At 44.0% G+C, this 27,177-nt stretch overlaps 1 protein-coding gene across 2 annotated transcripts in view; it reads right to left on the bottom strand.

Moving 5' to 3' along the window:
- Positions 1 to 2,191: 2,191 nt before the first annotated feature.
- GPRIN3 (GPRIN family member 3) overlaps positions 2,192 to 27,177 on the bottom strand; it is a 33,725-nt gene continuing 8,739 nt past the window's right edge. For both annotated transcript variants that reach the window (XM_054295660.1, XM_054295661.1), the window contains exon 2: positions 2,192 to 9,476. In XM_054295660.1, the coding sequence (XP_054151635.1) occupies positions 7,018 to 9,384 (2,367 nt within the window). In that variant the 5' untranslated portion in view covers positions 9,385 to 9,476 and the 3' untranslated portion in view covers positions 2,192 to 7,017. The remainder of the gene's footprint in view (positions 9,477 to 27,177) is intronic.

Below are 27,177 nucleotides of genomic sequence, written 5' to 3'. Positions count from 1 at the left end.
AAGCAAGTATTTTTGGGAATAGACTCCAGCTTTGGGTGAGCAGACAGAACATCACTGGTAGCAGAGGCACCATGAAACTGCATTATCTCAGTCTGTTCTGCTCCTGTCCTCTCATCATAGGAAGGTGTGTGCCAAGGTGGGGTCCTCATGCCTTCTAGAGATAGGTATATGGATATACCATATCTGCAACAGCACTCAGTCAAAACACTGCCATGATCTGTTGTCTTATGATCTTTTGTAATAGGAGACAAAACTTCCCCTTTTTTTGGGCTGAAAATAGTTACTGTGATGCTGATGCTCTCAGATTTGTGTGTGGTGTGCAGGCATGCTGGTGGGTGGTGGTGACCATCTGCCACAGCAGTGACACCAGAGGGTTAAAATGCTGCCTTTTCCACCTGGACTCAGGGGTGGCTGTGCTGGGTGAGTAATGTGTGGTTCTGTGGCAGGGGGCTGCTGAAAGGCTGAGTGAACTGGTGCCAAAGGGGGAGCAGCAGCTGGTGCAGAAGGGCCTGTGCCCATGAGCAGCTGTGCAAAGCACTGTACTGACACAGAAGGAAGCAGACAGGTCTCTTCTCCAGCAGGGACAGCATGTGGAAGCTTCCACCACCACACTGAGCTTTGCAAGGTGCCAGATCTCAGGCCTGGATCCAGAAAGCCCTTTGTGGCTGCTCTGACCTACACACATCCATAAATTCTGGCAGAATGTTCACCCTTAAAAGTCCTTTCTTTTCCCATGTCAGCCTACAAACAGAGACCCAGAATAATTAAGACAGTGCTCATTTTATTGTACTCAGCATGGAAACCAGATGTGAAACAGCAAAACATTAAATTCCTAAGGGACTCAGCCAGGTGGGTAACATTGCTTTAGTATCACTTTAAGACTTTTCACATGCAAACTTTTGTTGGTATGTCTCAAATGAATGCCATGGTACACCTGGTAGCCTAAGACTAGCTTTATTTTGTACAGTACATCACATTCAATCAGTGTAACTATAAAATTAATAAAGCCACAATAATATTCGTTGTTGTTAGAAGCCTCCAAGTTGGTTTTCTTCTGATGCTGGCTGACTTATGGCCACAGTTTTTGAAATTAAAAGTTCAGATACACTTCCTACCTTTAATTCTGGGCAGAAACTCCCAGTACTCTCCAGTGTCACTGAGGCCTTTACTTCACAACTTAGACTCACTGATTTTATGTGCCACAAACAGTTCTCTTTCATTTTATGGAAATTCCTCAGGGCAGTGTCTAAATTTGCTTCTGATGGACTTGAAACTATTGATTGTGAACTGAGCTAAGGGAAGTGTCATGAGGATCCTCCAGCAGAAGGGTCACCTCTTACAGCAGAGCTGCTGAGAAGTATCTGAGAGACTCATATTCTGCAGCAGATAACTGCTGGAGACTTTGCAGGCAGATTTATCATTTATTTCTACTCCAAGGAGTGTCAGTCTTAGCAGAAAGCTAACAAAAACCTAAGGTCTCACATTTCAAATGGAGATTAGTTGATGTGATTCTGTTCCTAAGGAGATCAGATGATTCCTATCACCCACAGTCTGATTTTTAGAGACCCAAGAAGGAGAAGGATTTAAACTTGCCTCAAGGTTGTGGAAAATGCTAAGCCTCCAGGATTCAATCAGAAGGGCAAAGGGAAAAAATCATATTAGAGCATGAGTGATGCATGAGACCTGCACACATGTACTTGCCTTTTAAGCGGGGACACACACATAAGCTTACCTACATCAGAAGTTTTCCTAGAGGAAAAAAAATATTTCCTCTCTGTGTGATTTGGCTCAGTAATAAAGTCACTTTTCTTTAAAGAAGCCTGAATGATGAAAAGTAGGTCTCACTTTGCAAAATCTTCTTTGCTGGGATTTGATGCAAAATCCACACTATAAACTCTAGGAAGGAAGAGCTACTCAGAACACAAAAGCAGAAAAACAATATATCTCAGCATTAAAAAAAAAGAAAATCAGTTTGGCTCAATTCAGCTGTAACACTTTAGTCTTTCTTTTAAACACCTACAGTGACTCAAGGGGGAGGCCCCCAAAAGAATACTGAAGCCAATTCAAGTTACAGGACCCAACCTTCAGGTCACACCACAGCATCCAATGGCACCAGAGATATTTCGTAGTGTGCAGTATTTGGGTAGATATACCCAAATACTTGGGTATTTGGGACACCTGAAAATACCTTCATGTCTTTGGGACACCTGAAAATACTGACCACTCATACAGGCATCACAGAGACACCAAAAAGTAAACCAACAGAGATTGGGTGCTGAAACAGGGAGCTGGGGAAAAGGAGAGGAGTTTCCCTTAGACCACAGCCCTTAATTTTCTAAGCCCACAGAGTCTGACAATCAGTTGTCTGTCATTCAGAGCAGCCATTCCCACAAGCTGTGTGCAAAAGTTACTCTGTTGTGGCAGCATTTTGCGTTAATTTTTACAAGGCGTGGAAAGATAGACACAGAACAAGATAATGGAGCTAATAATAAAATTTGTACTTCCATACAAACCTTGCATATACTGAGCTAACTAATGAAACACTGGTATGGTACATTCCATGAAGTTTCCAAATTGAAAACCAGTGGCAGCCAATTTGAATTCCTCATCAACACTGATTGTCATTTGGATTTCCACCTCTAACACTTCAACACAGTAATGAAACTTAAGAGAAACGCTAGTTCTATCTTTAGAGCATGTATTCCATTTTTTGAATCCTTTCAATATACTTCTTCAAACAGTGCATTTTACAAGCTCTTATGTTTTAGTGGCAGTAACAAACAGGTTGACTGCTTAGAGGTTTTGTTGAATCCTATTTGGATATATCTATAAATACTAGCAAAATATACAGCCTTTGGAAATACTCATTTTCCTAAAAGACACGGGATGCCAACAAATAGAAAAATACATGAGGTCAGAAAACAAGTGGGAAAAACAGGTATAAGAATGGGAATTCATTGTGAAGCACCTACACCAACTTTATTTTACTTCTGTTTTAGTCCTTCCCCCGCCATGTTTCTCAGCAGTTTCTTCTCTTGTATTCAAAAGAATGTTTTCTTCTCCTGAAATTAAGAAGACAGATATTGCCCTACTGGTCCCTTCAGCTCTTTCCCCACTCTTTTCCAAACCAAGTCAGCAGAAATGAGGCAGAACTTCAGCACTTGCGCCCAAACAACACAAAGCTGGCAGATCCTAACCAAGTGCACACTGATGGATATCACAGCCTCACATGAAATCCAGGACTATACTGCAAATTGCCTGCAATGAGATGTTCCTTCAGCTCAGGTATTGTATTGGCAACACTGAAATGTGCTTATTCTCATCTTTGGATCTAGGGGTCATCCAGTGGAAAGCCCCCTGAGTGAAACTAGAAGTAAGTCTTCCATTCTTATTCACTGCTTTTATTAATGGTTCTTGCTACATTGGCCTTTCTAGAAGATGCAACTGACAGGGAAGGGTTTCCTGACAAAGAGCTTGTTTCCCTAAATCTCTCATCTTGGAACAAAAAAATTTAAAAATTTAAGAGTTATTTCAACTGGCTAGGTTGTAATACAGGTTTGGGTTTTTTTAAAAATATATATTTGCTCTTAGGAATGACAAAGGATTTTCTGTTCTGAATCCTCTCTTTATTTGCCCAAATGGATTTCCTTGGTTGTTGCCCATGGAACTAATGCAATGTGATTCTGAGTCATTGGGCAGGGAAAAAGAACGGGGTGATGGCACACGGATCATCTCCGCCCACTCTCTGCCATATCACTACTCCAAGTGCATTTTCATTTTTGAGACTGACAGGACACCAAGAACAGCCTTTCTTGGCTGCTATAAGCACTCTCAAATGCATAATATTTGCTGATTGCTACCCCCAACGTGGTTGTTCTGCTGTTGGTAAAAGATGTGTCGTCAGTGAGGATTCACATTGTCGCCTGGACATTGTATGCAGGAGAAAGCACTAATCACCAGTGCCAAACTAGCAGGTTGCCTACAGTCTGCCCTAGCAAGGCACAGTCAAAACCTAAAATATTTTCCATGAGATGTGCTGGTGATTATCGACTCATTTTCACGTGTTGGCTTTTGGCACTTTATTGCTTGGCTTCCAACGCACGTCTGCAGGACTTCTGCAGCCACCAGACAGTGCCATGGACAATTTGCATCCTTGCACTCATATTTGCCCAGAAGACAGGCTGAGCACTACATTTTGTTTCAGTTGTGCCCATGCAGTTGTTCAGGTGCATCCACTCAGGAACTCTGGCGCTTTGTAGTACGAATGCACTGGTGAAATTTTCCTACAAGAAAGGTCATTTGGTGTGGGGAAGGGAGGGTGGACCAGCTACTGGAGACTCACAGCTGAAAGGAGCTGCAAGGAACCAGGGGAGATCTCTCATTCCTTGCAAGGAAGCAGTAAGTCCCGTGCTGCCCCAGCATCCTGCTCATTCATTGCCAAGCCTAGTTTGGTCTCAATAAAGCAACTCATACCCATTTCCTAGAAACATTTTGCAGAGCTGGCGCTAAAGCATAAAATTCATGGAAATCAGTGAATGAGTGATAGCTGTTTATTCTCCTCTGGAAGAAAAAAAATAAGACAATCCATTTGCATATTCAGACTGAGCATATTTGTTAAAGGGACAGTTCAGAATAAGCTGGCTCACAGCTACAGCAGGGGAAACGCAGAGGGTATGAGCTGAGCCAAGGGACATGGCTTCACAGGAAGACAGGCTGGGCAGCAGCTAGCAGGGAAGGGGCAGAGGGGGAAAAAGGAGCAGCACAGAGCCTTGGACCTGGACAGAACACAGCAAGAACTGCAGGCAACTCGGGGAACCTTGTCAGGGCTGACACAGACACAATGTGGGAAGGGACACTGAACTTGTCGACTAACCTGACCTAATGATACTGTCAATATTAATCCCACACAGAAGTTCACATGAAACTCACATCTCAGACACTGCTAGAAAGGGGTGGAAACAGCAGTACTAATAGAAAAAAGGGTGGAGACTTTCCTTCTGGTAGGCAGAGGTGGGAAGATGCTCTCTAATGTGGTGTTTCAGAATTAAAAACTCAGCACCACAAGTAGGAGAGGACTTGAAATAACATACAGAAATAGAACAAGGACGTGACATAAAGCCCCTTGGTATATATCTAAGGAAAATTAGGAGTCAATCCAGTACTATGCTTAGGGACAACACTTTTCATTGCACTGGGTTAAAATGTTGTATCTTACAGTATTTTGCTTTTCTGCTGGGGAAAAATTGCCCCCAGGCAGCAGCTATGAGGATTTGGCAGTTGATATACTCAAGAAGTCTGGCCTCCTAAATAACTGGGGATCACTTCAGGTTCACTTCACAAAAAAAAAAAGAAAAGATACTAATACTCATTTACGTGTTGTAAACCTGTGAGACTTAGAGTAAATTTTAAGAGTAAGATCTACAGAGTAAGTCAGGTGTGTGGTACTAGAGACAGAAATAAATTATCATCATGATTCATGAAAAATCTTTAATGGACTAAAAGTATCTCCTATTTAACTCTTGTACTCTGCAGGATTACAATATCCAAATCATCAGTGCTTTGCAGGATTGATAACTACATTTTCTACAAACTGCAGGAGTTCCCCAGCCTCCCATAATGAACTCTAGTGGACAAAATACAAAGCTACTGGGAAACACATTTCCCAAGTAGAAAAATATTATTGAGAAATGAGACCAACATATATTTGAGACATTATTGTATATCATACTTCTAGAGAAACAGTCACTAAGCTACCTTTTATTAGCAGTTTCTATAACTAAGTTCAGAAATACAGCAAAGATTGTCTCAAGATTTCAGTACTGCTGCAAATTTTTCAAGTTAACAGTATAATGGTTCATAATATAGAGTGTTAGGTAAAACAAAATAACACATAGGCAAAATAAATGGTATTTGGGTTATGAAAGGCAGCAAGAAAAGTACCAAAATACTGAAAAAAACCAGTAGAGTTGGCTAAGGACTTAAAAGGGAAAAAAAATGATCAGTGTAACACACTAGACATAGAGGCTCACGGACCCCAATGCACAGGAAAGCCTGTTGCTATGGGAAAACATTACTGTGCATCTCTGGAGAGAGAAGAAAGATCCACATCACTTTAGAGAGTGCCTTAGAACAGAGGTGCTCAGCGCCACAGGAGGCTGGGAGCAGGGGCTGCCCACCCCACCTGAGGAGGCAGAACAGCTCCCTGCCTTTTAAAGACCAGGCAGGAGTACCAGAGAAAGGGTGGGCACCATCCTGCTGGGTGCAGGTCCATCTACCGACGTGCTCTCCAGTGCCCCGATGGCTCACACCGCAAGAGTGGCCACTGCAGGGGACACAAAGCATCTCTCTCACCTCCCCTTCTGGCCATCAACATCCCACAGACTTAGCTTCTCCCAAAGAGAGAATCCTTCAGTCTTGATCCTCATTCTTTGCCTGGTTCTGCATTTCAACAGGAGGGGAAGACCGGGCTCTCTGGGGCTCACTGAGACTGGTGGCCCACAGTATCAGCAAAGTGAGGCTGCTCAGTGATCAATGTCCATAGCCTGTTCATGGACTGCCTCAACACAGGTAACTTACAAACCACAAAAGCTGTCTTGTGTTAGGTCTTTACAGCTGTTGAACCTTAATTCCACCTCCCTCGTCTTCCCTCAGTCCACCCCTTTGAGTAAGACCTCATAATGCACATAAATAAATTCCCATAATTCTGACAATCTCTGCTTCCTGCTTTATCAGAAGGTGCTGCTCTCCCTGCAGCAAGGTGGCAATTGAAATTTGTGCTTTTGCTAAGTGCCTAACTTCTCATCTGACAGCAGTCAAGGTTGGGGCATAACGTGGAAATACACCAGCTGTGACAATAATAATAATAATGGCAGGATGGAGCATGTGGCTAGTCAGAAAACAAAGGGAAATCATTTTCCACTGTTGCATCACAACCCCAATTACACAACCAAACAGCAGGACTTGAGGGCAGGGATTCTCTCCACCACCACAGGTATTTAGGGACCCCTGCAAACCATGTCAGTCTAACACAGAGGAAGGAGCAGGTCGGACGCAGCAATTAGGACGCCTAAAATTCTGCAGCATGGACTGGAACACGTTGTGCTGCCTCCCTTTTAGTTTTTTATTTGAGGATGTATCTGAGGAAATGGATTTCCGGGTCTGACTGTTCTGGGCCCGGATCAGTTTCTCGTGTTCCCGTATTTGTCTCTGTAAGTGGTTCTGGATGGCAATTCCCAGGGATTCTGGATCGAGGGAAGCACCATAAACCTCCCACGTCATTCCTTGCTCATCCCAAACAACATCCCTGACGTGTTTGGACTGCTTCACCTGTACTTTGGCCTCCATGGCTGGGGTGGAATGCTTTTTGCTCTCCCCCACGTTTGGCACAGCCTGAGAGGAAGCAGCAGGAATCACTGCAGTGTGGAGATCGTGTCCGGACTGCCTGGCCCGGAGGCCCTGCTGCTGGGGAGCTGCCGATGCTGCCACGGGAAGGGCAAGACTTGCAGGACCCACACTCAGCTCAGGTGTCAGTCCTGCCTGCAGGTTCTGGCCACCAGCCACCTGAGACTGGCCACTGTCTCCATGGCCTCTGCTCTCCTTCTCATCCTGTGGGCACACCTTTGCACGGACAGCAGCAGGCTGGCTGCCAACACTCAGCCCTCCTTTAGGATCAAGCACCACCAAGTTTTCTTCCTTTGGTTTTACCACAGATTGATTAGGACTGGCCTGCCCTTGACTCCCACCCTTGCTTTGCACAGGCTTTTGCTCAGAGCTGCCCAGGACCTCCTTCTGCTTGGCTTCACTGTCCTTGCCGGAGAGTAAAGGTGACCGGCTGCTTCCTGCTTGAGGGATGACATCTTGCACGTTGTTCTGGGTTCCTGGGACAGCATCAGTGCAAGTGGTGCTTGGCTCACCAGCACCACTCCCAGACTGTGATGGAGTTTGATTACTGGAGTCAGCTCCAAGCTGCTCAGCTGGGATGGGCTTTGGTGGGACTGGAGCATCCTTTGGCAGCTGAGCAGCATCCTTGACATCACGAGCTGCACTGCTCATTTCAGCATTACCCACAGATGTTCCTTGAGAGGTAACAGCTGCAGGGGAGCAGGAGAGAACAGGTTTCGTGTTATCTGCTGATACTGGAGATGCCACATCAGATGGGGGCCCAGGCTGGGTTTGGGCTGAAGCAGTCACAGCCACAACAGTCGATTTTGATGTGATACCAGGAGAACATGGAGACTTTTGTTGTGAGGATAAACTATTAGTAAGTGCAGCCTGGCTCAGCCCCATACCTCCTTGGTAAATTATGTGCAGTTCTTCCTTCTCCTCTGGAGGAGGATTCCCTTTTAAGAAGGCAGCAAAGATGCTGGGACTGGTGGAAGCTGATTTGCTCTCCACAGTAGCCACGGCCTGAACCTCAGCATCCCGCCATGTCCTGCTCACAGCTTCCTGAGCACAAGGGCTGCTGTCTGGCTGAGCTGTCATTGTACCTGTTTCTCTGAATTTGGAGAGCTGGGTGGGGTTTGGACTCCCAGGCGTGGGGCCCAGGTTATGTACAGGATGGGGACTCCCATGGCCAGACTGGGCTGGTGACTCGCTGCTCTGCACCGCTTCAGTTTTATCTGGGGGATGCGACTGCAGCATGTCTGCAGTCCCACCTCTTGCCTCCAGACTGGTTTGAGAGTAGTTCCCCAGGTCAGCTTCGGTTTGCCCGGCTGCCAGGACTGACTGACACACAGCAGAACCATTTTCCTCTGCCTCCCTGTCTTTTTCCCCTCTTTGCAGAAGGTTGGCCTGAGAAGTATGACAGAATTGATTAACCCCGACAGGATCACCCGGGGAAGAATAATTTAACACTTCAAGCGCTGGCTGATCATCAGTTCCTTGAGGTTTCAGAGCAGAGTCATCAATCTGTGTCAGGGAGCTCGTTTTGGCCTGGCTGCCTTGCACAAACTGCCGGGAGCTCTGGGGGGCTGGCATCATCTCTGGCCCCTGCCCTGCTGAGAGGGCTCCTGCGGCACCAAGGGCTGGCACTGCTGGTGCCGGGATGCCCGCTGGCTGGGAACAACCAGCAGGCCTTACATCTGCAGGGTGCCCCTCTGCAGTTATGCTGGCCAGCCTGGGAGAAAGGGCTTCCTGCTGGCTGGCATCATCCGTGTGGCACTGCTCACACCTCTGCGGGCTGGCAGCACCCGTGCAGGTCAGGTCGAAGATGCAAACTCCAGCTGAGCCGGACGGCGCGCACGGGAAACCATTGCTGGCCCTCTCGGCACTGGGGGCCTGGGGCTGGGGCTTGGCAGGCTGCAGGTCTCCCAGGTGCTCCTCCTCTGCAGAAGTTGAGAGCAGGGAAAGCTTGGCAGATCTCAGAGGGTCTGGTACAGTCCCCATGGACTGTCTTCAAGATGCTGTTTGTCCTCAGCTTCTCCTTGGAGTTTTCTCGCTGGGCAGGCTGTCGACGACAGGCTTCCTGTGAAGCTAATCTGTTAATGAAACAAACACAGTGTTAGCAGCAGTCAGATTCAAGAAGTAGTACCCAGAACTAATTGATTTTACAGTGTGAGGAGAAATACTTGCAGGCAGCGGGGGAAGTGAAGCACCCAATTCTGCCTGAAAGTCACAAAAAAGACACAGATTTCAAGGACCTCCCAATTCTCAGGTCAGGATGGAGAAAATAATACTAGGGACAAACCAACAACAGTTCTTGTGCTGTTGATACATTAATGAAAACACTGACATGCCAAGAGGAAGGGAAAAAATAGGAAATATGAAATGAAAGAAGAGGTACAGACTTTGCATGGAAGTTTGAGACACAAAATAAAATCCCAGTGATAATATTCTCTAGCAAGCCACCTGTGGAAGGAAATGCCTGTGTGAAGAACAGATCCCTAGGTCTGAGCAGATTCCACATCTTCAGTGAGCACCAGTTCTCCCTTCTTCTCAAGGATAGCCTTTCTAGCTCCACTGCCAACAAGGACAGGGTCACAGGGGGCAGCAGGTCAATTCAGACTAATGTGGATGAATCAAAACCTCACTGGTAAAAGGAATACAGAGGGATCACAACCTGCTGGGTGATGCAGACAGAAACCAAGAGGAGGCACTGCCTACTGTTGAGCTGTTGTGAGGGCCCCAGGATGAGGTGAGAGATGAGAATTTGACTCCATGTTCTCAGAAGGCTGACTTACTATTTTATGATATTATATTATTTTAAAAGAAATTATATACTAAAACTATACTGAAGAAAGAAAAGGGATACATCAAAGGCTAGAAAGGAGTGAATAATAAAAACCCATGACTGATCAGAGTCCTGACACAGCTGGACTGGGATTGGTCATTAATTAAAGACAATTCACATGCTGGGTAAACAATTCTGCAAATCACATTCCAAAGCAGAAAAACAGGGAGAAGCTGAAGCTTCCCAGCTTCCCAGGTGAAGGGATTTTTCAGAAAATATCATGGTGACACTGCACCCCAGGGCTGTGCACGTTCTCACTGCTGACACATTGAGAGCCTTTGAAATAATTACAAGGAAGCCAGCTTGATTAACAAATGGGGGTACAGATGACCTAGAAATCAACTTACAGGTAAGTGGTATGAAATTGAAAGGGGAACATTGCAGCACTGCAGAACAGGAGGGGTTCATGCCATACCCAGGGAAATGTGGGGGAGGGATTTTAAACAGGTAGAACAGAGTAATCCAGGTTGGAACCATGCCAGGACTGCAGAGAAACCATCTCTTCAAACCGGAGGTGATCTCCAAATGTGTTTGCTGGCTTTCCAAAGGGCTTAGCCTGGACACTGCTAGAGATCAAGGATGGGATCCATGTCAGCAGAGTGGTGATGGCCAGGGACAAAATCCCACCCCACTCTTCTTTTAAGCTTCAGGCTGAGCTTGTTTAAAAAGCTTTCACTGGCTTATGCTGCCAGTAAAACAGGTCTGAGACCTGGGAGACACTCAAGTTTTGTTAACCTGATGACAAGAACATTGCTGTACCTGTTTGTGTGCCCCTGTCTCTGCAGGCACACAGCAGGATCTCCCTTGCTACATTACTAGGGAGATGATGCTGGAAGCAGTGGAGCTGTCACTCAGCTCTTCCAGACCCTCCCTACCCACTAGCAAAACCAACAAAATTTCTCTCCAGAAAAATCTCTACTTTCCTTTTCTCAGCCTGGATGGCAGTGGTGTGAATTCCTTAGTTTCTCTAAAATCAATCCCAAATTTCAGCACCTTGGGATACTTTAAAAGAGCAACAGGAGAAAAATGCTCAATGAAGGAAAATTTTAGAAAATACAGCCAGTCAATTTTTTTTCTAAGAAAAAGAAAGTGCTGCAACTTATTACTTATTCATTAAACTTTCTGTCTCCCAGGTATTAAAAATTTATTACTTTATACTGCCTCTTTGGGCTCTGTCCAACCACAGAGATACAGGCTCCTGGGCTAAGCCAGCCCTGAGAAACTGTAATCCTGCCCCTGAAGGATCCCAAATTCCTTAGCTGCACTCTGTGACAGCAGCCCAGCATCACCCCACAATGGCTTTCCAGGAGGGCCAAGGATCACCAAGTTTTTTGGGAAGTACTGAGTATGTAAACCAGGCTGCAAACCAGTGGAAGGCTGTGGCTGCTCACATGTCTTGCCTTCATTTTGTTCTCACTTTAAGGACAGCCAAGCTACTCCTGAAGGAAGGACACACATTCCATGTTCACCCTGTGGTGCTATAAAATCTAAGGGCTGTGAGGAGAGGAACAGATGGCTTTGGGTTTCCATTGGACTAAATTCTGTTACTCTCTTTTCCAAATATCTCTGCAAACCAAACCAGCTCATACAACTGGGCAGGTCAGATATCTTTTTCCCTTATTTTTAAGATCCAGAGTTTAAGATAAGATTAAGCAAATAATGGAACAAAATCAATCCCCATTTTTTGGATGAGATGTACTACTCAGCAAACACAGTCAGAATAAATAAAGACTTCAGAGAAAATCTGTTTGGTTGTTCACTATACAAAACCTGGGCAAGGCAGTCTGCATACAGGAACATTATCTATTAACTCATATGCACTCAACAGGAGAGTGATTCCTAATTTTTCAATGAAATTAATTAGCTCTGGTTTGAATTCTGCATGAATTCTCCATATCTGTTTAGTGGCTCTTTCCTAGAATCACCTGAAACACACAGTTGAATGTCTGCCTCATATGGTAATTAAAAGAGATTTTGCTACCAGTCCTTGACATACAACATCAACAGAAGAAATTCCCCCCAGAAAATCTACCTGGACCTATTCTCTGATGTGGGACAACTGAGCACTGTCCAGACATTTTGCTCAACCCTCGCATGTGAGTTGGAGGATGGATCATTCTTCTGCCTGGAATGATTCTGCATATGAGTTCGTTAATGAGCATAACGTTTCTATAAAGACTTTTTGGCAAAGTCACGGGGATTATTTTCTAGACTGTCACTAAACCATCCTAATGACAGGAGCCAAAGGCACTGAAGTCGCCTAAATTAGCATGGTAACTTAAGAAAATATTCTAACTTAAGAATTAATAAAAATCAGAGAAAAGCAAACCCTATGAAAGAGAGTAGCAAGGAAGCCCTACAGATTACAGAGTTGGAAAGGCATTTGTATTAATGGAATCTCATTTATGATTATTGTCTCATTTTTATTGAGTCCTGTTATATAGGAATGAAGGACAATATTGGGACCTGTGGGCAACACTACTCAACTGCCAAGACATTGAGGATTCAAACAAACAAACAACATTGCCTGCAAGCAAATACTTAGGAAAAACAGAAGTACAAAACTCAGTAGAAGGCCAAAAAAACACGTCAAAACAAATCAAGATCGCTGATGAATTTTGCAAGTCTTGTATGCCAGACATGGAACGATCATCCATAATTTTCTTTTAACAGGAGGTGAATTAGTGTCTCTACAAAGGTCAAAATCAATTTTTAGTTATAAGAACAGATTTGCTACACCAACAGAGTTCTTATCCTTATTCTTGCAGATCAAATTAGCCTGCCTGACTGTGTCATTCTCATCTCAACAAGGAATTGTTCTGGAGCTTTAAGACTCAAGAGGTTTCTAACTTTGGCAGAGTCCATGTTTGGCTTAAATGGTCTGGGAGGGTCCCTGTGTGGCCAGCAGACCTTCACAGACTCTTGTAACTGAGTAGGTCTTTTTCATGTGCTGCTAAAACGTCCAAAATCCCTCAAATCCCAAGAAGTTTCCAGGCAACACAATGCTGACAATGTAAAGAACACTTATCTATTTCAGTAATAACCAACCCCCAATAAAACAACACTGCATGTGTTAACAGTATAATGGTTCATATTATGGAGAATTAGGTAAAACAAAATAACACACAGGCTAAATAAATGGTATTTGGGTTATGAAAGGCAGCAAGAAAAGAACCACAAAACTCAAAAAAAAAGTAGGATTTTTTTTTCCTCCTGCTTCTTATGAGAAGCTCAACAAAACCAGAAAGTCTTCTTGTTTCATAATAAAAATCAATAAATTTTCAGGAAATTCCTACATAAGATTCTGCCTTTCATTCCCTCTGGAAGAAATCTGAAAATCTGCAAAAGCACAAATAAGACTTCCAGCATCTCCACCCACCCTCAACCATAAAAACAACTAAAAAGCAGCTCCCAAAGAAATCAAGCATCTCATCCCCAACTCTGGATTCTCATCACCTTTCCACTCCTTGAGTCCTGTACTCTTTGAGCCCTTTCTTCAACCTTGTTTCTGCAAATGGAAGAGCTGAACACTTGTTCTTAATAGCTCTAATCTTACAAGATCTCTCAGATCATCACAAAAAAATCATTATATAGCCACATCGGTTAAGAACAGAGATAAACATCTGCTGAAGGGGGAATTCAGTCTCTGTTCTCATTTTCTGATCTGAGGAAAAAGACAATGGCTCACTTGAACTCATATCAGACCACTAAATACAAAGGAAATAAAACACATTTCTTTAATATTTAAACACACAAACATCCTTCTAATTCTGCAGCCAGTGGGTTTTTTTACCCTCTTTTCAATGTCAAAGGGTGTTTGTTATCCTGGGTTTCATGAAAAATTTGCTTTATGGGCCATTTTCTCCTAATTTTTTGTGGGATCAAAAAGACTGGCACTACAAATCAAAGACAGCACAAAACAAGGACACATTTATTAAAATCCCTAAGAGGTTGCCTGAAGAGTTAAGATATAAGATGCAGAGCTTCCATCTTTCAGCGTGTTTTGGGATGCTGACAGGAGACAAATTATTCACTGTGATGACAGGGAGGGAAGAGGTGGTGGGGGATGCCCACAGACACCTTGCACACCCGTGATTCCCACCAGAGACAGGGCTGGCATTTCGAGCAGAGGGTGCTCCAAGTCCCAGTTCCACTTCTACACCCCAGGAATGCAGATGTTACTGCAGGTCAGAGCTGCAGCCAAAGCAGGAACCTGTGCCAGAGACAGGCAGAGAGCTGGACAGCAGGAGCAACACGTTCAGCACACAGGGCTGCAGCACCCTCTGTGCACACATTAAGCAAAGTTGTGGAAACCCAGGTACCGGGAATATTTCTTTGCCTGCTCTGAGGTGTCCTGACCCCCAGGGGAGCACTGACTTTGACCCTCATTCATGGAGAAAGGTTCCTAGACTTCAGGATAGACTAGAATCCACAAAAGTGTGAAATAGATTATAGAGAGTAGTGTAGGTGTATCACTTGGTGAGAAATTCAGGTTTTGGGATTTTTAGTGTGTTGTGGATGGAAGCAAGATGGAGGGCACAGGGTTTCTTCTTCATACTTCTTCCTTCTTCATGGTTTGGGTGGCATTTTGTAATTGGGCAGAAAAGTCTGCATTACGGGCTCCTCGGGATCAGTTATTGGGTTAAAAAGGGAAAATAATCCAGGTGTCAATTCTTAATTGGATAGTTTAGTCTTGAAAGACCTTGTAACAAGAGACTGTTGGCCATTTTGTGCCTTCTAATGAAAAGCTGCCGAACTCACAGTAGTGAGACTGTTTTACTGATAGGAAATAATAAACACCTGAGTCCAGACACAAGCTACTGTCTCAAGTGTCTTCAATCCAGACCCAGAAAAACCAACGACTGGTACCCCCACACAAAGTGGGTGATTGCACGTACACCACAACACCAAATCAGCTGGAACTACCAACTGAGCCATATGGACAGTCCTGAGGAGAAACCAGATCCAGCCAGGACTCCTCACCAGACCTCAGAGCTCTTCCTCCTGGATGCTGACACACAACCAGTGATGTCTGTCAGGTTTGCTCAGAAAGGTGTCATGACACAATGAACAATGGAAATGGCAGAGGCACAAATGGGAAGTAAGTCCAAACACAAAACAGAGGCTCAGTGCTCGTCCTTGCTTTGTAATGGTAGTCAACTGAGGAAAATCATGTGAAAATCAAGGGCAAGATGCACTACCATTTTCAGCCAAAAAGAGATGGCTGCCAATCAGCCTGACACCTACTGAAGATTTATCTAGCATATTTGTACACACTGAAGAAATGCATTTTTCTGGTTGCTGACTCCTCCCATCTTGCATCTCTCTGCCAGGTATAGAGGTTAATCCTGCAGAGGGCAGAGCATGGGAACTCCACTTTGGAAGGACAAAGCTCAGCTTAAACCTGCTGCCCACAACTCACAGATGAGAAAATGTGTAAAGCCAGTCCTACAAATGGTACAATGACCTCAGGAACTAATACAAAGCAAAGCAAACTGCTTTGCACCTCCCTTCATTTCTCCCAGCTTCTGGCAAACCTTAAGTGCATCCTGCCAAGAGCCCTGAGCAGGACCTTGCCCCAACATTTCCAGGGACACATGGGTACCTCAGCAGTCACTCAGGGACAGATGTGTGAGGATATCTGCAATCAGCTTTTAATAGGCAGGCACGGGTAATAAAAACTGTGTGGTGATCAGCCATGATTCAGCTCTACCGTCCTGCTGGCAGTTACCCTACAATTAGAAAGATGTCCATCTAAAAGGAAATGCAGCTCTGCTCTGAGACAGGATGTTCCGGCCTGTGTCCCATCTGTTCCCTGTGGGCAGCACCCATTTTGCCCTGGCCAGGAGACAAGCAGCAACCCCCACATCCAGCTCTGGCACCTGCTGATGGGGCCCTGGCAGGAGCCCCTGCACTGTTAGCAGTGCTACAGTGCAACTCAGCCCCAAAAGCTGGGCTGCCCCTATTACAGCGACCTGATGAAGGTCTCCAGGGTGAGAGAAGGACGAGAATCTTGTTTGATGATCAGAAGGCTGGATTTATTGATATATGGTATATAATACATTATAACTATACTAAAAAGAATAAGGAGAGAAGTTGCAGAGGCTGCTAACCTAAGAATAGCATAGAAAAGAATCTCAAAACAAGAGAGTTCTCTGTCACTGTGTTCCAGAGAGCTTGCCCTGTGATTGGCCCTTAATTGTACACATGGAACATGAACCAATCACAGGTGCATCCTATTGCATTTCACAGCAGCTGATAATCATTGTTTACATTCTCTTTCTGGGGCCTCAGCTTCCCAGAAGATGAAGTCCCAAAGAAAGGATTTCTATGAAAAAATGTCTGCGACACTGCCCCTGCTGAAAATGTCATTGTCCTCTGGCCATGGCCACAGGCTGCTATGTGCTGTGGGTGTGCTGCGAGAGCATCTTGTTTGTGTGGGAGTAAGAATCAAGAGGGTATGGATTTACAGGTGCAACACGGTTGAGCAAAATTCTTCCACAATTCCAGAGAGAAAATGGGTTTGCCTTGCACTCCAACACTTTCAAGCAAGAAAAACCAGTATTTAGAAGTGATAGGAAATACAGTATTGAGAAGATGGCTAGAAGACAACATTTGGCAAAGAGATTGAAAATCCTGGTTTAAATTAAGAATTGTGATATCATCTGCTGCCATCGAAGTTTTGAGCCTTCAAAGTTCACTCCTTTTGCACAGATTAAAAGCCTTTTCCAGGAGAAGCTCAGATCCTCATCCTCCTAACTGCAGTCTCTAGAATCTCTCCAGAGAGCCTCACACATCATCAGAGGAGGGTGGCATGGCAAGGAACCACAGGAGGGTTGGATGAGAGCCTGAATGTCCATCTCCTTCTCCCGTATCATCCTTCCCTCTGCTTCCCATCAGCTCACCCTCCCAAGCACACTCCCCTGGGCAGCAGCGGGGGCTGCAAGGACAGGCTCTCTCCCTGCACACCTCCTCCCAGGGCTACAGCACACAATGAAAAGGCTTTCTTCTGTGAGGCTACCATGTAAGCACGCAAAAGCCCCTGCTGAACCCTGGGCTTGCTGCAGAGCAGCACAAAGAGCCCATCAGTCTTTCTCCTCCAAGGTGAAAGGGAAGGATAAATGGATTTATGAAAACAGCTAAATCAAACAACAACTACACCGACTGGCAGCCAGCTGCAACAGTTGCATAAGCTACAGCTTCCTTCCTTCCTCCTATCCTGGCCTTCCTTCCTTCCTTCCTTCCTTCCTCCTATCCTGGCCACCCTGGAGGGGAGGCAACACGAGGGTAAAACCCACAAGGATATACCTTTTTTTGGTTTTTTGCATGTTATTATGTTTAGCCTGATTATTTATCAGCAGTTCTTTCTTATTGCAGTGGCTGACCCTGGAAGTAATTTTTAAGGAAAGGCAGCCTGACTTGAAGGATAAGCCATGGTGCAGGAGGAAGTCTGCATGCACACTCCTGACACATGCACATGGGAGGAAACCAACAACCTGCTGTCCACATCAGGCAGGTGACTCCACTCCACACAGCTCACTGTCACTGCTTGTTTTTCTTCAGCTTACTGTTGCATAAAAACAAGGTGTGGTTTTTGAGGAATGTGAACAGGAGGGTCATAGGGACCTCTCAAACATCACTTTTGTATTTGGTGTCGAAAGCAATAGAATTTCTAACAGCCAATGGGAATTTCGCTCCTTACCTATCCTGCTATCTTTCTGATAAAAGCATGGTGAAATCTAACCCCTCATTAATGCATGTTATGCAGCTGACTGCATTTGAATGTTAACAGCTGACAAACAAAAGCCCTTCATGATCTTTTTGTGAGAGGAGTTTAGCAGTGACCAACAACAAATACATTTTTCCTACCCAGCAATGCCAACATGACTTCAAAAAGCAGAGTGATCATCTTTAGGAATGAAAGCATAATGCTGGCTTGTTGCCCATGCAATTCTTGCAATTTTTCTTTGTTGCCCAGACAACTTGCAACAACAAGGATGATGTGGTTTACATGGACATCGATCCACTGGAAGCTAGACCAACACAAAAATCACATTTCTGTGGTCAGGAAAACATAACCACTGCTGACTAGGTGTGTCTTGGAAAGGGTGGCTTCTAGGGACAAAGGCTGCTATGTACTCCTAACATGCTTTCAGCTGCTCAAAAGGAACTTTCCTGAATTTCATTATGACATTCTTAAGAGCATTCCCCCCAGTGCACTGCATACAAACATTCATCTTGTGGCTGAAGCATCCACAGGAGCAGTTACCATCCTAGATAATCAGGTCTGATTTGCTTCTGAATAACTATAGTATCAGAGCCCAGAGAAATGTATTGTAGCAGCACTTCTTATTTTAAAACCAACTTTGCAAATAAAGAAATTCTGCCTTGGAAGATCCGTCAGCAGAATCAATGTCTTTTGCATAAGGTAAAACCCAAAAAATTATAACGTTTAACTCTCATGCACAGTATGAAAAAATTAAGTTCTCCTCAGAGATCACATTATTTTAATGAAGATGTTGGGCTCAGTATTAGAGAGGGGAATAGATCTTTACATAACAGGCACCTGGCAAGGGACATCTCCATTGTCATTTACAGGTGTTATCCTAACGGAAAAGAACTCCTGCAAAAGGCATGTAATTAGAGAAGAAGGATGCAGTGCCTACCCAGTCATTACTGTAACAGAAATGTGCTCTACTGTGTGATTAACCTAAGAAAGGCACGATGATGATCTCACCATGTCTGCTCTTACCTCCTGGCTATCACAAAACACAGCTCATGTGAATAGAGAGGCTGGCAGCTGAAACAGCTATCACCGTGTTTTCTTTTTTTTTTTTTTTTTGGTAAAAAAACCCAACAGTTAAAAATATCTTGCCTTCTTCCTGCTGCCACCTCAGCAGTTGCTTCCTGTTTTTTTCACATTGTCACTTTGCTCTGCTGCTGGCTGTCATTGACAGTAAGAGCAGCAAAAAGAACAAAATAATCTCCTTAGCAAACTGCCTCCTGCTAAACACCTTCTCAAGAAACGCACGAGAGGAAGTGCCATGTGCTGGCCACTTTTTGTCTGATGTATTGAGGCTCTGCAGGAAACCAAATGGCTGCAGGTTGGAGGCCTTCGGTGCTCAGGGATAAAATCTGAGCAATTCTGCAGTGTCTTTACAATGCTGGTAAATGCTCTTCTGAGGGCAATGACTCAAACTGTGTGACCAGCTAAGGACTCTAAGCTGCTCACCTCAGTCACTCAAGCTTATGATGTGACTTTACTGAGACCATTACACGAAAAGCTGCCATCCCAGCCTCAGCCTCTTCTTTTTCTTCACTTGAGGCTATATGCTTTATTGGGTTGAACCCTGACACTAATGAAACTGGGCCACACCTGCACCTCATTCATTATTTGTATAACCCATGAAGAATTGCACGTGGGATGTGGGGGAGCCAACACTTGTCATGTACTGCAGATAGCCAGTGAGACCCCTGTTCTTTATATCCAGAAAGGATGGAATATCCTAACGTGGTACAGAGCACTGTAGGTGGGTGGGTGATGGATTCCAGTCACCTGACTCTAATAAAGGTCAATGCCAGATGGGAAAATGGTGATAAAATATTACAACCATAAACCACTGCAGGTTTGCTTTGGTCTCCATCCAGAGCTGACAGAAGGTGTTGAAAGATGCATCTGAGTAACCTCCCAGATGATAGTGACTGCCACTATGGCAGAGCTGATCAGGTAAAATTAAGAGAAACTGACTGCTCTGGCTCTTGGCTCGAGCAAAAGGCGGTTCTGGCACTGATACCAACTCAACTCCCAAACCCTGCATCACTAACTTTGGGTCCTGAAATTCACTATGTAGCCAGAGAGTTCTTTGGGACAAAGAGAGGCTCTTAAGTCTTTTCCATCCTGCACTTAGACGTGCTTGAACAAAGAGACTGCAATGTTTCCTCCAGTTGAAGCAGCCAACTCAGTCACCAAGTCATTCTTTCAACACCTCCATCTTCCAACAGCAAAGAAAAACACCAACAGCTGCGCTGTATGATGGCTTATTTTTGGAACAACTCATTATTTGCAGTTTATCCCACAGGTGTTTGATGGCAATAACTTTTTCAAGTTGCCCTTGCAGGGAGCTCAGAGGTGTAAAAATCTCTTATGCTAACAATTGCAGGAACCATCCTCACTTCTGTTAGAATTGTTTCCTAACAATGGCTTATACAAAACATGTATTTTTATCCCTACATTCAATCTGCTTCTATCCTTCTAGCCCCAAGAAGGGGGGCTAAGGTATCCAACTGTCTGCCACATTTTATACTGTGATTTAAATACGATTTTCACAGGCTTAAGAATAATTACATTCTCTGCTTCTGAATTCTTAAAAATCTCAGTGCTCTTAAAACAAATCCTTATTTAGTGTCTGACCTGCTAAGTCCCATCTCTGTTGGAACCAAACTAAGTCCAGGACTGCTTCCTCAAGACAGACAATATTTAAGAGGTAGCAGTGCAAAATCTGGAGACTAGTTGAATAAAACAGGCTGGAAACAGAGACACAGAAGGTGTTGTAAGCCAAAGCTTTGCCCAGTGCAGTATGGAACAGCCATATCCATGCCCTCAACCTCTGCCTTATCCATAGCATGCTTACGGTCCAGTCCACACCCTGGAACTCTGCAAGGCTTACACCAGGCTAAAGTGACATCTCCACTCCTGCCAAAGGCTGGCATCTTCCAAGTCAGACTTCAAGATTTACGCTGAGCCTATTGCTGGGCACACCTCTTCTCCTTATTTCTTCTGCATTTAGGACAAGGGGATTCAATTTATATTTATCAGGTGACTGAAGCAATGCATGCAGTGATGAAGGCACTGGTAAAAAACATTGACTTTGCCTTGAATCACTGTCCCTCAGGATGATTGCCAAATTGGTTAATGAGAATAATTAGCATTAATTAAAATGACAGCTCAAAGGAGTTATATCACATCTGAGCTCAATTGAGTTTCAGGTTTACTGCTGCTGGCTGCCTCAACCACCTGGCCAAGCCCAAAGCAGACATCCCCATGGGCAGTGAGACTGGCACTCACCTGGCAGCTTTCACTCCAGCTCACCTTCCAGCTTCTCACACTACACACTGCAAGCAAATCATGCCCCAGGCATTCAAAAAAAAAAAAAAAAAGATGTGGCACCCCTAGGGAATTTCTGAGTTTATCACCCAATGCCCAGCACCTCCCATCAGGCTGCACGGCTTTTTACTCCTCTTAGGAGCAGTTTTAGCTGCCCTTGCTCAAGCTGCCAGCATATTTAACCTGCAGATCTTAGAAGTGATCTAAGGTCAAGCTGTACCTTGCTAGAGCACAGCTGTGAGAGAGCAGGGCTGTGGGATAGCTTTGTCCTTGTTTCTAAGTCAGCTGGAGTGGAAGCTGGCAGGGTGTGAAAAAGGATCATTCATGGCTTAGGGTTTAATTACTGGACTCACATTGAACATCAGTGCTCCATGCACAGAGGCACACTTGAAAGAGTGAGAAAACACATGGCAACCTTAGAGCCAGTATGAAAATCCAGACAAGATGGTTTATTTCCACACAGGACCTTCTAGAAGATAAGTACTAGATACTTCAACCAGTCATCTGACAGCTGTGAATGCACAGCAGCCTTCCGACCACAATTTATTTTTCTTGACATCCTGTTTATGGATACAATTTGAATTACTACAAACTATGCATACTTACATGATTGAAGAGAGACATACACATAAAATCTGATATATGCTAACAAAGACAGACATGTAGCCTAATCTGGGTGATTAAAGATTGAAATCAAAGATGCTCAAAAGTGCTGAATAATCAGAAATACCAGTAAAGCCACTAGGATTCAAAAGTTGCTCAAAAACTATTTTTGAAAATACAATCTTTTTATTCCCGTTCTTATTCAAGAAATGCCGGAAGGTTCTAACATACTCTGCCATTTTGCTGGTTGCTACATGTGAGCATAGAGATACTAAGCAGAAAAGATACAGAGCAAAGGTAGGAACCTCTACGTTTTCTGCCTCTTCAATACAATCCAACACAGATGAAGATCACAGAGAAGGCTGTGCAACAGCCCATGTCTAATGCCAGTGATTCAAGTACAGAACACCTTTCTTCTACATCTCATCATCTACTGCTAAAAGCTGTGCAATTATGAGCCCAGCAATTCGGGCTTTAGTGATCCACCTCTGCAACCTCACAGAAAAAAATATTCAAATGAGTTCCTTCCCTTCCTAGATTCAAGTTCTGAATCTACAAAGAGGGAAAGAGACCTCTGCTAAACAAAAGGCAGAAAACAAAACAAGTGTACAGAATATGCTGCTGCTAGCATTTGCAAAGGGAAAAACCAAACCCCAGGAAACCAAACCACCTTAAAGCTGAATAAGCAAAGGGTGTTACAGACTCAGGAAAAGTACTTGCACATACTCCACCCAAGAAATGCACTTGCAACCTCTGCAGATGCATGTGTTCATACAAGGAGGTAAGCACTTCTGGAAAAGGCTCTCTTACTGCTCTTGCTCTTCAGACAGCTCAGGCTGGGCATGGGATCAGATGAGGTGTGAACATATGACAGGAGAGAACAGGACATCCAGTGTAAGCAGGGCAGCCGTCAATGAGATACAGAGCCAGCAACTCAATAATCTTTTCATCTTCTTACAGATGAGCTGCTTCTCTTGCAGCGAGCAAGGCTGGCAATTTGTTCTGAAACACCTCTGTGGTGGTGTTTGCAGGAGGCTTGGGATGAGGGAAGAGATGAGAATGTTGACTCCATGTTTCAGAAGGCTTGATTTATTATTTTATGATATATATTATATTAAAAGTATACTAAAAGAATAGAAGAAAGGATTTCATCAGCAGGCTAGCTAAGAATAGAAAAAGAATGATAACAAAGATTTGTGACTGAGACAGTCTGGACAGCTGGACTGTGATTGGCCATTAATTAGAAACAACCACATGAGACCAATCACAGATCCACCTGTTGCATTCCACAGCAGCAGATAACCATTGTTACATTTTTCTCTTGAAGCCTCTCAGCTTCTCAAGAGAAAAAATCCTAAAGAAAGGATTTTTCATAAAATATATCTGTGACACACCTCTCCTATAAAGCTCTCCTAACAGCCTGTGTGCTAGAGCAAGAGAACTGAGAGCAGACCAAGCAAAAATGTAATCAGTATGTGGACAGAGGCAGACTGTGTCAGAGGACCAAGTAATGCCAGGCTACAGAGCTGGAAACTAAGTGCAATTTATCAACATGGCTCTCACTAAGGTGGGAAGCCTTGTCCTCCATCCCTGCGCAGCTGCTGGTCAGCACAGTCCAGGTAATTACTGTACCTTCATTTTCATTGTCTCAGCTCTCTTCACGCTGGTCCCCCATCTATTTATTAACAATTCTGAGCCATGGCGGGGGGGGGGGGGGGGGCAGCCACAGGAAAACTGTTAGGTTTGTTTTACTCCAAGTCAAGAGGAGAAAAATATTTTTGCAAATGCAGACTGCCATGTGAGGTGGCTCGAGAGAGACAGATGTCTCATTAGCACTGCAGATGGGCTGAAAAATCCCCCATCACCACTTCAAAACTCTCACCCTTTTCCTTTTCCAGAAGGACCAAGAATGTGTTCTTTTCCCCTTGTGTGGCAGCTTTGCCTTTAAGGGAGAAACTGCAACACATAGAAATTCATTAGGCCCCTGGCCTTCTCTTTGGGCAGCAACTAGATGAAATGGCTTAGCTGTTGAATTTCAAGGTTAGCATGCCAGAGTCCTAAGTTTCTCCCATAAAACTAGAGTGTTAATGCTGACCTTTGGGAAAGACCAACCTTCTCCCATGTGAATTCAGTGACTTAATTCCATTTGTGAGGCTGACATACCTCTACAACTGCTGAGTTGGAAGGCAGGGGAGATAAGGGCTGAAAGGGAGACCCACTCTTTCAGGAAAAAAAATGAGGATGTGCAGAGGAAAGTAAGTTGGTTGGTCCCTGTGATAAGAGAAATTCTTTGGCCCTCTGCCTCCTGGACCTAGGCTTGGATGCTCTTCCAGCACTGATTTCCCATCTGTCTCCTGCTGTGTGCTCCTTGCCAGACCATTTCACAGCTTCATATCGCCCAAGGCCAGGAAACTGTTCACAAATGGTTATTTTAAAATTGCCTTTTGTACCATGGTATGGCATCCTTTTTGAAAGGCAGTTTTAAGTATTTGTGATGTTGACCATGTTCCTATCTCTTGCTGCCTCATGTTGCATGTTCAAGTTGAATAGTGTAAACATTGCTTTGTCTTTCTAAGCCTCTGATGAACACTTTTCCCCATTTTCTGGGGTTTTCTCGGTAAAGTATTAGGTCTCTTTTAATAGTTGACCAACATCAAACACAATTCAAAAGGCTGCTCTCTGATCATACAGAAAGTATTTTATGTATATATGGACATAGAAAAAAGAAACCAAACTCAAAAAATCCACACCAAAAACCTTCAGACAAAAAACCCCATATAGACTTAACTAAAAAAAAAAAAGTGTCTATGCATAAGGGGGTAAAGCCCATTTTCCCAAAGACTGCCCTCTTTTCAGTCACAAACAGAAAATCCTCTCTCAAAACAGAATTAGTCATTAGGCATATATAACCAATTAACACTTACAAGTTTCAACAGTGAAGAATTTAAGATCAAGACTAGGTGACCTCAAGATATTGATCCCAGCTAAATTCTGGTCCTGGAGGTCAGCTCAGAAGCCCATGAATGAAATTCCCCATGCAACACACAAATGTTGATCCCACATTAATTCAAAGGGCAATGTATGTTTTCATGTGCATTTCTTCTTCAAAATGCTCTCCAAATGTAAGCCAGCAGGTTTACCCCAAAACACATTTAACTGTGTCTTTAACTCTACAGAGCGAAAGAGTCACCATATGGTCTACTAGAAAACAGACACTTTTCATTCACCTTTACCTCATCTGCCCTACATTCATTATGAATCAGCCATCTAAGACAGGAGGACTGAAAGGATGATGTGGTTTGGCTTCCTGTCAGAACGGCAACTATGGTATTTGGAACAATTTCATATTAATTTAGTACCTCTGGTTAGGTACCTCTGGTAAAAGGCCAGATTTACCTCCTGTAAACGACAAAGGAATTACAGCCTATAACTGCAAGGTCAAATTTCACCCATCTAATTAAGTTTCCTGCTCTGAGCAGCATGTTAGCTACTGACTTTGATATGATTTTTACAGTAACAGGTGTGGCTCTGATTGCCAACTAGTTGAACTCGTGTGGTCATTAAAGACTAATTTTGATTGCTGAAGTCAAGATTATAGATCACATTGAAAAAGAAGAAGGGGTTCAACAGACAAATGAGAGAATGAGACAAACTGAGGCTGAGTAGGTGGCATTCATTAGTCACTAGAAGGCAGGCTCTGCTCCTGGAGGAACCACCACCACATGAATTGTCCTGGAGCATCCACACAGATGGAACTGATGAGTAACAGCAAATAACACTTCTTACAGAGCTCCGTTCTCAGGATCAAAATATTACAGGCATAATGTAATTGAAGCTTGCTTTCCTGGTACATACTTAAGGAAACTATTATTAGCTTTGCTGTCCTTTTACTTAATTTTCCTCTCCTAAGGCTTTTTAAGGAATGGCTCAGACATTGTGTGGGTTCTCTCCCTGTCATCTCCATGTTTGAGCTGGCTGCTGGTAGGAAGGTCTGCTTATATTCCTGCAGGCATGCCAATCTGGATACAACAAACACATACAAATAGTCAGCCATGCAAGAATCTAGAGGAAAAAAAATTAGGAAAAAAACCAAACCAAAACCCAACCCCAAACAAACAACAAAATAAAGAACCACCCCAAAACCCCAGGGTACTATCTCATGAACAGATTCAGTCCACTCATGTTCTTATTAAGGAGCAAGTGTGAGTGTGCTCATTGTCCATCTCTTTGGCAAGCATCCTGCTACCTTTGTGTCCCCTCCAGCATGGAAAACTGTAACTCTAAAATAGGTCATTTTATTATGAAAATTTGTTTTCCAAGCAGTATTCCCTTGAGGCCCTACGTATTATGAGCATCTTTTGAACTGGATAAATACTGTTCTCCTATTTCCCAATATCAACTCACATGTTTATGTGATAATGGCCAAGCATGGTCCAGCTGGAAGCAATTCTCAAATAGACCATTTAATAGAAGAGTATTTCTGAGGGAAAGCTCCCAGACTTTATGATAGGGTATTATCTGCTTATATTGCACTGTGGCCCCATGACTTGAGCTTTGAATTGTTCCTTTTAAGTTGATGCATACCCCAAACCTGAGAGAAAGTAAAAACCCTTTTTCTCACCAAAGAAAAGACCATCTCTGAGTTTCTGTGCCTGCTTGTCCCTTCCCCTTCCTAGGCATCAAGCTAATTGAGACTCCAAACAATCAATAAAGGCTAGATTAATTCCTGAGTGCCAAAAGCACACGCAGCTAAATTAATGAAGCCAATCCTTTTGTAGTACCCATTAGTTAAAACTCCTCTGCAGCTCCTGATGCAGCTTGCTTGACTTCTCAGGAAATGAATGAACCACTATCATTCCTCAGTCGTAGTTCACAGTGCATCCTCATGCATTTTTAGCACCACCAGCACACGGCCAAAACCACGGGCTGAATTCAGCTGATGAGCCCTGTGTTCTCAGGCACAGATTCTGCACAGCCCCAACCTGAAGCCACCACATGCAGTGACAGCTTCCAAGTCTAAGCAGCTCTTAGCTGAGGTAGGTGAAAGCACATTTGCAATTACCAATGCTCTCACCTATGGCATGAACAGCTTTATTTGAAGAATGGGGCAGCAGGCAGGGACCTGAAAGCCTGGTCACTTTATTCTGCCATGCCATGCACTTGAGGTTTCTCCTTGAAACACCTCTTACCCTTTCTGTGAAAATGCCTTTCGTGCTGCAACTAAGAACTGTCAAATGTTACC

This window comes from Melozone crissalis, unplaced genomic scaffold (assembly GCF_028551555.1).
Source record: "Melozone crissalis strain CALT ecotype California unplaced genomic scaffold, PUWL_Pcris_2 ptg000006l_1, whole genome shotgun sequence".
NCBI classification, from domain to species: Eukaryota; Metazoa; Chordata; class Aves; order Passeriformes; family Passerellidae; genus Melozone; species Melozone crissalis.
The sequence above is the reverse complement of the archived record's forward strand: the minus strand, read 5'-3'. Positions and strand labels throughout refer to the sequence as shown.